General features: G+C 37.7%; 2 protein-coding genes across 2 annotated transcripts in view; one reads left to right on the top strand and one right to left on the bottom strand.

The window, feature by feature from the left end:
* The window catches only part of MTMR7 (myotubularin related protein 7), a 114,808-nt gene extending 113,406 nt beyond the window's left edge, over nucleotides 1-1,402 (top strand). The window contains 1 exon segment of the mRNA XM_003134197.6: nucleotides 968-1,402. Within this exon segment, the coding sequence (XP_003134245.4) occupies nucleotides 968-1,330 (363 nt within the window). The 3' untranslated portion in view covers nucleotides 1,331-1,402.
* VPS37A (VPS37A, ESCRT-I subunit) overlaps nucleotides 1-13,139 on the bottom strand; it is a 65,211-nt gene that overhangs the window by 5,881 nt on the left and 46,191 nt on the right. The window lies entirely within an intron of this gene.

Raw genomic sequence — 13,139 nt, 5'->3', positions numbered from 1 at the left:
ACTGCCAAGGGACATAGGATTTTCTTTAGGGATGATAAAAACATTTTGGAACTAGATAGTAGTGCATGGTTGCATAACCTTCTGAATATACTAAAAACCAGTGAAATATACACTTTAAGAAGGTAAGTTACTTATATCTTAAAGAATTAGATAATGAACACTTCATTCCTGATTTTTTTTTTTTTTTTTTTTTTTTTTTTTTGTCTTTTGTTTTTTTTTTTTTTTTTTTTGTTGTTGTTGTTGTTGTTGTTGTTGTTGTTGCTATTTCTTGGGCCGCTCCCGCGGCATATGGAGGTTCCCAGGCTAGGGGTCGAATCGGAGCTGTAGCCACCGGCCTACGCCAGAGCCACAGCAACGCGGGATCCGAGCCGCGTCTGCAATCTACACCACAGCTCACGGCAACGCCGGATCGTTAACCCACTGAGCAAGGGCAGGGATCGAACCCGCAACCTCATGGTTCCTAGTCGGATTCGTTAACCACTGCGCCACGACGGGAACTCCTTTTTTTTTTTTTTTTTTTTTTAATTTTTTTTTTTTTTTTTTTTTTTTTTTTTTTTTTTTTTCTTTTTTTTTTTGTTGTTGTTGTTGTTGTTGTTGTTGTTGTTGTTGCCTGATTTTTTAAAAATGTATTTTGAGTTCCTAGGATGAAAATCATAACGGAAAACCATATAGATACAGAAAGAAGGATGACTACTCATTGCCAGGTGCTTTACCTGTGCTGTGTTTTTTGCCATTTTATAGAAAAGCTCTGCTAAGGCAGTGCCATCATTAAATAGAGATGAAGAAAACAAGGCTCACAGAATCTTATTTTGTCTAAGGACATACAGCCTAGCTTTGAACCCAAGTCCATTTAAATCACATGTTCTTAACTTTATACCCAGCTGGAAGGGAATGAATACTAAAGACATGTACATATAAAAACATATATTTCTTATGATTTTCCCTGAAATTGTTATTTCTTTTTTAGAGGCTGGAAAAAATTCAGACAGTCCAGTTAAATCGCACTAAAATGAAGAGTAAGCCAAGTGAACCCAGCAAACACTCAGGGTTTTCTACCTCAGACAACAGCACAGCCAACACTCCCCAGGATTACAGTGGGAATATGAAATCATTTCCATCAAGGAGCCCTTCACAAGGCGATGAAGATTCTGCTCTGATTCTAACCCAGGACAATTTGAAGAGCTCAGACCCAGATCTGTCAGCCAACAGTGACCAGGAGTCTGGGGTGGAGGACCTGAGCTGCCGCTCTCCAAGCGGTGGGGAGTGTGCACCCAGTGAGGATAGTGCCAAAGACCGTGATTCCGATGAAGCCGTGTTTCTCACTGCCTGAAGTTCCCCTGTGGGGTTCCCTAATAAGGACACACAAGAAACACTTTCCAAAAAAAAAAAAAAAAAAAGGGAACAGTGCAATTTCAAATACAAAAAAAAAAAAAAAAAACAACTCAAGAAATGGTACGGGTCATTGAGGATTATAAAATGTAGCAATGAGAAGGGAAAAAAGTCCACGTCTTGGTTTCTTCAGGTGTTAAAGAACAGCAAGTAGACATTTCTTTTATTGCATAAATACAAGGAAAATTATGCATTTTAAAAATCATTCTAGACTATGGAAGTTTTATTCAATACAAAGCAATGACCTCTACCATCACCTGAGGTGATCAGTTTAAATCTTCCTTGCGTAGCATGCATCTGCTCAGAAAGTGCCCTGACCTCTCTCCTTCACATTTGTTATCATCACCAGTCTTTCCCCTTATGTCACCTCCAAGGTGCATTTTCTTTCTTTTCTTTTTTTTTGCTTTTTAGTGCCCCACTGACAGCATATGGAGGTTCCCCGGCTAGGAGTCGAATCAGAGCTGCAGATGCCAGCCTACACCACAATCACGGCAACGCGGGTTTAGTCTGCGACCTACTCCACAGCTCACGGCAAAGCCGGATCCCTAACCCACTGAGCGAGGCCAGGGATCAAACCTGCATCCTCAAGGATAAGAGTGGGATTCATAACCTGCTGAGCCACAACGGGAACTCCCCAGGTGCATATTTTGTTTCCTAAAATATTTGATGTTCCCTTCCTTCCTGACCCTGTTATTGGTATTTCAGCCAACATTTTGGTTGATAGATCTCTTTCTGTAACTGATGAGCTTTGGGATTGTTTAAGCTTATTTTTCATGTTTAATAATCACTTTAAGTTTTCCTTAGATAATATATTTTGAATTGTTATAATTATGTTGCCTTTTTCTGGAATTTCGTATTTCTCCTATCATCATTTACAAAACTGCTAAAACTTATAGCTCACTTTTCTGTAACACCAGTCAAATACCTAATAAAGTAGAAACATTTACTCTCTAGTTCTTAAATATGAATTCAAATCATATTAGCTTTTTTTTTTTTTTTTTGTCTTTTTGCCTTTTCTAGGGCCGCTCCTGTGGCATAGGTAGGTTCCCAGGCTAGGGATCGAATCGGAGCTGTAGCTGCCGGCCTATACCAGAGCCACAGCAACGTGGGATCCAAGCCTCGTCTGCAACCTACACCACAACTCACGGCAACGCCAGATCCTTAACCTGCTGAACAAGGCCAGGGATCAAACCCGCAACCTCATGGTGCCCAGTCGGATTCGTTAACCACTGCACCACGACGGGAACTCCCATATTGGCTTTTTAAATACCAACCTTTTGTTACTATTCCACAGGCTACATTACCAACAGGGTCAACCACCAGCCTGATCCATGAAATATTTCAATGAGGGAAAATCTCAGTTAAGAACTAGAGAATTTGGTTGTCATTTCTATTTAACCCGTGGGATAAGTTTTGTCATCTGTCACTTTAGAAACTGTGTAACTGGTTAATATGGTTTATTTGACATTGTACCTGCAGAGCCCAAGCAGTAGTCCCAACTAGCAGCTTTGCTCATGTGCAGAGTCAGGTGGTGCAGTCTGACCAGGAAGTTCCAGGGTGCAGGTCTGCTTAACTTGGGCTCCCAAAGGAAGAGTTCTGCTGGCTCTGCGTCTGGTCTGCCCATGTCCAGGCAGAAGAGCTGAGCTATAGCCCAACTTGCTGCAGATTATGGCTCCTGGCCCCTCCTGACCAGAAAGCCATTTGAGGAAAATGTGGAAATTTTCTGAAATGGGCCTTCTCAGTCCTTCCCAGGCAGAAGCCAGAGAGACATAGCTTCACCCACTGCAGAGCGTCGCCCCCAGCCCCATCTGACTGGAAGGGTTGGTAAGAACACCTGAAAGCTGCGTAACCCAGCAGCTTCTGGGCTGAGAAGTAAATGGGCAGAGCTGACTGCCCTCAGACCAAGCCGGTGGCCCTGTTTGGCCAGGGAACTTGGGGTACAGGCTGGCTAGGGTTAAGATCACAACAAAGAGCATTAGTGACCTTTGAGTTGCTTTTCACATTGTGCCTGAGCAGGGAAGCTAATCCATAGCCTCACTTACTGTCGAAAACAGCCATCAGCTTGCCTGACCAGGGAACTTTACCAGAACCCATGGGAAGCTGTGTAACCCATCCAACAGCCCAGTTTACAATGGCAGTTGAACAGAGAGCACAGCCCATAGCTTTCCCTGTCTGCACAGCAAAACTGCTGGCCTCACCAGACCAAGATATTCAGTGCACACAATGAGCTGTGCAAGCCCTGTGTCCCATCCTGCTGCCCCACCAGGGCAGGAAGCTGATTTCAGAGCCTCACCTAACGCTGAGTATCGTACCCAGTCCCAACTGTCCTAACTACACACGGGGACCAGAAAACACTGACCGGAGAATCCAAGCAACCTTGAAGCCCATCCTACAGCTTCACTGAGATAGGGAACCACTACCCATCTCAGCCAGCACCCCTCCCCACCCCCGCAGTGCTTGAACAGATGCCTCGCCCCCAAATAGACCCTAATAGCGGGCTCCACTTGCCTAAAGATGTTACCAGTAGACATGCCAGAAACCCAAAGGGAACTGACTGGTAAAGTACCATCTCTGTCAAAGCAAAAGTGCAAAGTCTGGAAGAGGAGACCACTTACTCAAATGTGTAGATTCCAAGGAATCAAAGGTCACAAAAAATCAGGTAACTATGACACCACCTAAAGAAACTAATAAAATTCTAATAACTAATCTAAAGATACAGAAATCTATGCACTGTCAAAAAATTCAGAATAATCCTCAAAGGAGATTAGGGAACTAGAAAAACAATGAAATATAATTAGGAATACATAAGGCAGTGTAAAACTGGTAATGCTATATATATGCATACACACACTCATTTGACAGATGACAAATAATGACAAATAGAGACAAGGGAAACATCAGAAAAGATTGATAAAACTAAGAGTTGGTTCTATGAAAAGATAAGCCAAATGCATATTTGGGCAAAGATGGATTCTATAATAGGATAATGGTGGTGTATAACTCACAAGTCTAGTTTAAAAGTTAAAAAAAAAAACAGTGAAAAATAACCATAGCTAGGAAAATAAAAACAAAACAAGAAAAAAAATGTAACTACAATAATCTGTTATTATTTATACAATATAAAAAATAGGTAAATTGTAACATTAATAAACTAAAATGTGAAGGGGAGTAGTAAAAGTGTAAAGCTTAGGAATTCTATTGAAGTTAAGTTGTTATTTAAATAGGGTGTTAAAATGAACAAAATGGCAACAGTTAGTCCTTACTTATCAATAATTACTTTAAACAGATTAAATTCTCCAGTCAAAAGACATACAACAGCGGAATGGATTAAAAAAAAATCTGGAGACAAGGTCATCATACAATGATAAAGGGGTTAGTAGTACATCAAGAGGATATAACAATTTATGCAACCAATATTAGAGCACCTAAATAGATAAAGCAAAAACTAACAAAGCTAAAAGGAGAAATAAAAACAATAAAGTAATAGTTGGGGACTTTAATAGCACACTCTAGAGAATCGATAGATCATCCAGAGAGAGACTTAATAAGGAAACAGCAAATTTAAACTACACTATATAATGAACGTCCCTAATAGCTATATACAGAACATTCTGTTCAACAACAGCAGAATACACATTGTTCTCAAGTGCATGCAAATATTTTCTAGGATAGATACAGCATATGTTAAGCCAAAAAACAAGTCATCAAATTGACATCATAGCAGGTATCTTCCCTGACCACGATGGTATGAAAGTACAAATCAGTAACGAGAAGAAAACTAGAAAATTCATGAACACAGAGTTAGATTTCTTCTGAACAACAATGGGTCAAAGAAGCAATTAAAGGGAATACAAAGAGTCTCTTGAGACAAATGAAAATGGAAACACAACGAAAACTTATGGGATACATCAAAAGCAGTTCTAAGAGGGAAGTTCAGAGCAATAAATGCCTACACTAAGAAGCAAGAAAGATCCCAAGTAAACGACCTAACTCTATGAGTTAAGAAACCAGGAAAAGAAGAACTGAGCCTAAAGTTAGTAGATGGAAAGAAAGAGTAAAGATCAAACCAGAAATAAATGAAATAGAGACCAGGAAAACAGAAAAGATGAACCAAACTAAGAGTTGATTCTCTGAAAAGATAAGCCAAACTGACAAGCCTTTATTTAGCTAGAATAACAAAGGAAAAAAGAGAGATACAAAATAAACAAAATTATAAAGAAAAAGGAGACATTACAACTGATAGCACAGAAATAAAGAATCATAAGAGGCTACCATGAACAACTGTCTGCCAGCAAACTGGACAACCTAGAAGAGATGCAAAATTCTTAGAAACATACTAACTACCAAGACTGAATCAGGACAAAATAGAAAGTCTGAATAAGCCAAATACTAGTAAAGAGACTGAATCATTAAAATTCTCCCACTGAAGAAAAGTTCAGGACTAGAGGCCTTTACTGGTGAATTTTACAAAACATTTAAAGAAAAATTAACACCAATCCTTCTCAAATTCTTTCCAAAAAATTGAAGAGGAGGGAACACTCCTAAGCTTTTTATGAGTCCAGCAGCACCTTGATATCAAAGCTGGAAAGGGACAGCACCAAAAAAGAAAATTACAAACTGATACCCCTGATGAATACAGATGTAAAAATTTTCAATAAAATACCAGCAAGCTGAATTCAGCAGCATATTAAAAGGATCATTCACCATGATCAAGTGGGATTTATACCTGGCATGCAGGATGATTCAACATACACAAATCAATGTGATAAATCACATTAATGAAATGAAAGTAAAAAGATAATCATCTGATTAGATGTAGAAGAAACATGTAACAAAAGTCAACATTCATTCCCAATAAAAACTCTCAAAAAATTAGGTATACAAGCAATGTACTGCAACATAATAAAGGCTGTATGTGATAAGCCCACAGCTAATATAATACTCAATGGTGAAAGGTTGAAGGCTTTTCTGTTAAGATCAAGAGTAAGACAAGGGTGCCCATTCTGACCACTTCTACTCAACCTGGTCCTGGAAGTCATTACAAGAGCAATGAGGCAAGAAAAAGAAATAAAAATCATCAGAATTAGAAATGAAGAAGTAAAAGTGTCTCTATATACAGATGACATGATTTTAGACAAAGGAAATTCTAGACTACCCCACCTGTTAGATCTAATCAACAAATTCAGTAAAGTTGCAGGATACAAAATTAACATGAAAAGTCAATAGCTTTTTTTTTTTTTTAGGCAAGAAATAGATTTATTAAGACACTTGTGAGAGATATAAGAAGGCAGGCAAAGAAGCTCTTCCCCCTAGCGTTTCTTTATACTAACAATAAAATTATCCCATTTACAGTAGCATCAAAAACAATAAAATATTGAGGAAGACATTTAACCAAGGAAGTGAAATTCTCTATTCTGAAAACTGTAAACAAATCAAAGACACAAATAAATGGAAAAGTATCCTGTGTTCTTGAATTGGAAGAATTAATATTGTTAAAATGACCATACAACCAAATTCAATGCAATTCCCATTGGATTCCAATGGCGTTTTTTACAGCAGTAAAAACAATCCTAAAATTTATATAGAATCACAGAACACACAGAATAGCCAATGTATTCTTGAGAAAGAAGAACAAAATGGGAGGCATCACACTCTGGCCCTCAAGCTATCCTGTAAAGTTATAATAATCTATAAAGTATGGTACTTCTATAAAACCATACAAATAGATCAATGAAACAAAATCAAGAGCCCAGAAATGAACCCAAGCATATATGGGCAATTACTATTTGACAAAGGATCCAAAAATACTCAGTGGAGAAAAGATGATCCCGTCAATAAATGGTGCTGGGAAAACTGGATATTCATATGCAAAAGAATGAAACTTGACACCTATCTTATAACACTCCCTAAAATTAACTTGAAATGATTAAGACATAAATGTGAGACCTGAAACCAGGAAACTAGCAGAAGAAAACAGAAAAAAGGCTCATTGTATATCTTGGCAGTGATTTTTTTGGATATAAATCTAAAGCACAAGCAACAAAATAAAAAAATAAGAACTACACCAAACTAAAAAGCTTCTGCACAGGGGGAAAACAACTGATAAAGTGAAAAGACAAGCTATGGAATGGAAAAAAAATCTGATAAAGGGTTAATATTCAAAATAAAGCACTCCTACAACTCAACAGCAAAAATAAATAATCCAATTAAAAGATAAGCAAAAGACTTGAACAGACATTTTTCCAAAGAAGATATATGAAAGGGCAAACAAGTACATGAAAAGATGCTCAACATCACTAGTCATTAGGGAATACAGATCAAAACCAAAAACTATATTAAAAAAAATAAATAAATCAGGTATCACCTCACATCTGGTAGGATGGCCAACAGCAAAAGGACAAGTGGTAAGAAACGCTGGTGATAATGTGGAGAAAAGAGAATCCCTGTATACGGTTGATGGGGAATCCCTGTATACTGTAAACTGGTACAGTCACTATGGAAAACGATATGGGCAATTTTCAAAAAATTAAAAAACAGAACTACCATATGATCCAGCAATTTCATTGCTGAGAATATATACAAAGGAGAGGAAACACTAACTCAAAAAGATATCTGTATCATGTTCACAGCAACATTATTTAAAATAGCCAAGACATGGCAACAACCTGTCAACCAATAGATGAATGAACAAAGAAGTACATACATTATGGAATAGTATTCAGACATAAAAAATGAGCAATCTTGCCTTTTGCAACAATATGAATGAAATTGAGGGCATTATGCCAAGTGAAATAAGACAGAGAAAAACAGACACTATGATCTCACTTACATGCATAGTTAAATTTAAAAAATTAGGTATACAAGCAATGTACTGCAACATAATAAAGGCAATATGTGATAAGCCCACAGCTAATATAATACTCAGTGATGAAAGGTTGAAAGCTTTTCTGCTAAGCTCAAGAACAAGACAAGGGTACCCATTCTGACCACTTCTACTCAACCTGGTCCTGGTAGTCATTACAAGAGCAATGAGGCAAGAAAAAGAAATAAAAATTATCAGAATTAGAAATGAAGAAGTAAGTGTCTCTATATACAGATGACATGATTTTAGGCATAGAAATGTCAGAGAAAAACAGACACCGTATGATTTCACTTACATGCATAACCTAACAAATCCTAAAGTCATAAAAAAAAGAGATCAGATTTGTGGTTAACTTCAAGTAGGGGTAGAGGTAGAGGATGGATGGGGAATTGGAGAAAGGTAGTCAAAAGGTACAGTTACAAGATATATAAACACAAGATATATAAATCAGCATGTTGTAAACAGCATGCTGATTCTAGTTAATACTGCTGTATGACTTACATGAAAGTTTAAGAGTACAAACACTAAATGCTATCACAAGGAAAAATATTTGTTTTTTGCTTTCTGTTTTTATTGTATCTATATGGGATGATGGATAATAAGTAAACTTATTGTGGTAATTATTTCAAGATAAATTCAAGTCAAACCACTATGCTGTATACTTTAAACTTATATAGTGATACGCATCAATTATATCAATAAAACTGGAAAAAAACAGAAAGGGCAAGGAAACTACATGGCTGCATTCTCTAATATGAAGGATTGGCGGGAATGTAGCAATATATGTAAATGAAATAATACAGTATTATCGTAATTGTGTCAAACATACTTAAAAATAGAACTTTATTATGTTGGAGCCTTAAAATATAAAAGTACTCTGTTAATGTAAATAAAGCAAGAATAATGCTTTTGGAATATAAAATTTGAGTGTGTTCTACTAGTTCCAAATTAAGTACATTTTCTGCAATACACTATGTGGTAGGGAATACCTTGTTAATGATACTTAGGATGTGGTTGTAATAGCGTTTGCATTTTTATAACGTAATTCACACCATACCATTCTTGTAGTTGATTATTAACTTTTAGAAACTTCTTTGCCTAATACTGATGATGAAATAACTTCTTCCATTTGGCAGCACACATCTACAAAAGTAAATATATAAATAATAACATTTTTTTTTAAAATGACAGTGAACAGAACTATGCATTTATTTTGAAAAGCAAATAATATAACTATTGGATATTTTAAAATTTAGTTGTTTAATGGGAGGTCTTTCATATCAGACAAACTTTTTTTTTCAGTCCCCACCAAATATTTTACAAAACATTATAAATTTATGCATATGTTCATTTAGACTACTTATTAGAAGTTAACTGAAATTTATTTTAAAGGTTACATTTATTGCTTATGAAAATTTTATTGTGCTTCATGGGGCCTTAAAAGAGCATGGCTAATCCAACAAGACTAAAATCTCGAATAGCCCATCTTCATTTTAAATCAAACATCAATTAGGAAGTGTTTTACTTAAAGCAGTTGGTTTAAAGCATAGGGAATAAACCAAAGTAAAACTGACTCAAGGCAGATTACTTCCCAACTAGTAATATTTAGAGCTCAGCTGATTTATTATTTAGTGATTTTCAAGAAATTTTAATGGTAAGAAGTAGGGGAACATTTTGATCATGATTCAGCAATTAACAAAGGAAATTTTTCAGAATAAGTGAAGGTGAAGAGAAGGGAAATTCTAGGATAGGTTTTAATTCTTTCAGAGCACAAACACAATTTGTTTCTTTTCTTCCCCTAAAACAGAATCTGAGCTGTCCTTCAGTTTAAGCCTATATGAATTATGATTAGACTTACCTGTCAATCTCTATTCCAATATAAATTTCCTGGTCTAGGTTATTCCTAGAAACCTTCCAACTTTCAAACAGGCATCTTCATCATGTATCTCATTTATTTAGAACACTTTCTTCTTTGAGATATTAGCCTTTAAATTTCTACCCATGACAAACTCCTGCTCTGAATAATCTAGTAATTCCTAAGCTTTTCTGTACTATCCTGCCAGACTATTTCCATCTAGTCTTCTATTATGTGCTCAAAGTCAGAATCTCTGCTTTGGCAGGCATTTTTTTCCCTCCCTCTGGCACTGCTTCTCCAATAAGGCCAATTTTCAGAAGAAAATAATACAGCCATAAAATTATTAAAACATCACTTGAATATTTTCCATCCTGGATTACTTATATGACCTATTATCTTAAGTAGTTTGTCAGTTAAATGCAGGTAATGATGATCAGACTCCTCTTTTTACTAACTGGGTTGTTAGGCGATTATCTAACAATTTTAGATAACATACCTTAACATACCATATATTAGGTATGTTGGCTGGTATAGAATGAAACTGGGATAGTTCAAGTTTAAAGAATAAAAATTGTAGAGATGAATTACTTGTGTGATGCTATAGAAGAGATTTATGAAGTAAGAAAATAATGCTTTTTTGTGGAGGGGAAGGTGGTTAAGTACCTAAACATCTAGACCATGTTTGAACCATTGCTGTATAGTATTTCCACAGTGCCTCAGGCGTAGTACATGCTTAATAAAATTAGTAGATGGAATAAATTAATATCCTTATAGAACGGCTGTGGTCTGCTATTCTCTTGTTTTGGACTTTGCCTGTTTTTATTTTTTCTTTTTACAGCCAAACCTGCAGCATGTGGAAGTTCCCGGGCCAGGGTCAGAGTTGCAGCGGTGGGCCTATGCCACAGCCGCAGCCATGGCAGAGCTGAGCCTTACCTGTGACCTATACAGCTTGCAGCACCCCAGATCCTTAACCCACTGAGCTAGGCCAGGGATAAAACTTGCATCCTCACAGATGCTATGCTAGATTAACCTGTTGAGCTGCAATGGGTTTCTAGGAAAGCTTCCTGATGGTTGGCAAAAGATAGGGACTACCACTGTGATGATTGCTGGGAAAATTGAAGCTTCTGTGGCCAGTGCAGTACGGAGAGGTGTCTGAATACTCTGAAGATTCTGCCACAAGTTTGAAACACTTACCTCAGTTATCTCATCTATACATCCAGAATAATAATTATACCTTCTTCATCTGGTCATTTCGAAGATTAAATGGCATGCCGTTAACACAGTACCAGGAAGAAGCGTCATTAATAAAGTTACTTTCTCTATCCAAATTTTATCTCTATAGTCCATGTGAATACTTGGCCTTCCACAAACACAGACTAAGTAATAAGTATTTTTTAAGTCTAAGAAAATAATTTTGTTTTTTCTAAAGTATTATTGCCAGAAACATGCACAGAAGGAAGAATGAAGAAAGGTAAATCTGTATTGTATGCTGGCGTTTGGAATGGCAATCATGTAGAGATGAAGCTGAAACAATACTAGGCATTAAAAGTTTTTTTTTGTGATTTGGGTACTACCTTATCAAGCCTCGGGTATCTAGTTCAACATTTTCTACCTAATTATATTTCATGGCGCCCCATAAAATATGTTCATTCCGTAATGTGGTATAAAAGAAAACTGCTTCGCATAGTGCAAATTAAAGCAAATCCAATTAAATTAATTAAAAACTGGACTGCCTAAAAATTAAATACTATTTATTACTAAAACTGTTCTTGCAGACAGGATTAATGGCAGAGTAGAAGGACTAGAACTCACCTTCTCTCATAAAAGCAACAAAATTACAACCAACTTCTGAACAACCTTCAACCTAATAGACTACAAACTTTTAAAAAAAGACATTTAGAGTTCCCATTGTGGCTTAGCAGAAATGAATCTGACTAGCATCCACGAGCATGTAGATTCAATCCCTGACCTTGCTCAGTGGGTTAAGGATCCGGCATTGCTGTGATCTGGCATTGCTGTAGTTCACAGATGTGGCTCAGAAGTGGCGTTCCTGTGGCTGTGGCGTAGGCTGGCAGCTGTAGCTCCGATTAGACCCTTTGCCTGGGAACCCCCACATGCCATGAGTGCAGCCCTAAAAAGACAAAAAAAAAAAAAATCCTACTCTAGAAGACAAAGAGGAGGCCATATCAAGATGGTAGGAGGGGTGATTGTGCAATATAAGCAACTGCATACTTGCTGGGTGAGTAGCCCACAGACTGGAAAGTAACTGTATCACAGAGACTCACCTACAGGAGTAAGAGTTCTGAGCCCCACATCAAGTTCCCACACCTGGGGATCTGGCATTGGGAGAAGGAGCCCCCAGAGCATTTGGCATTGAGGGACAGCAGGGCTTATGTGCCAGAGTTCCATGGGACTGAGGGGAAATGGAGATTCCATTCTTTTATTTTTTTTGAGGGGGTTGCACCCAAGGCATAGGGAAGTTCCCAGGCCTGGGGCTGAATTGCAATCGCAGCTGTCAGTCTACACCACAGTCACAGCAATGCATGATCCAAACTGCATCTGTGACCTACACCATAGCTCACAGCAACACCATATTCTCAACACACTGAACAAGGCCAGAGGTCAAACCCACATCCACATGGATCGTTGTCAGATTCATTGCCCCTGAGCCACAAAGGGAACTCTGGAGATTCCATTCTTGAAATGCACACACACGCCTACATATACACTGGGTCCCAGGGCAAAGCAGACTCCACAGGAATCTGGGTCAGACCTGACTGCAGTTCTTAGAGGACCTCCTGTGAAAACAGGAGGTGACTATGGGTCGTTGTGCAGGAAGGACATTGGAGGCAAAATTCTCAGGAATAATCATCAGCCTGTGCTCCTCTAGAGGTGGCCATATTAGAAAAATCTGGCCCCACCCATCAGGGCTGAGAAGCTCCAGACCAAACAATAATCTGAGTGGGATCACTGCCCCACCCATCAGCAAACAGGCTGCCTAAAGCCCCCCCCACCCAAGCACACAGCTGCCTC

Source organism: Sus scrofa, chromosome 17, assembly GCF_000003025.6.
Source record: "Sus scrofa isolate TJ Tabasco breed Duroc chromosome 17, Sscrofa11.1, whole genome shotgun sequence".
In the NCBI taxonomy this organism is placed as follows: domain Eukaryota; kingdom Metazoa; phylum Chordata; class Mammalia; order Artiodactyla; family Suidae; genus Sus; species Sus scrofa.
This window is presented reverse-complemented; position numbering and strand designations above follow the sequence as displayed.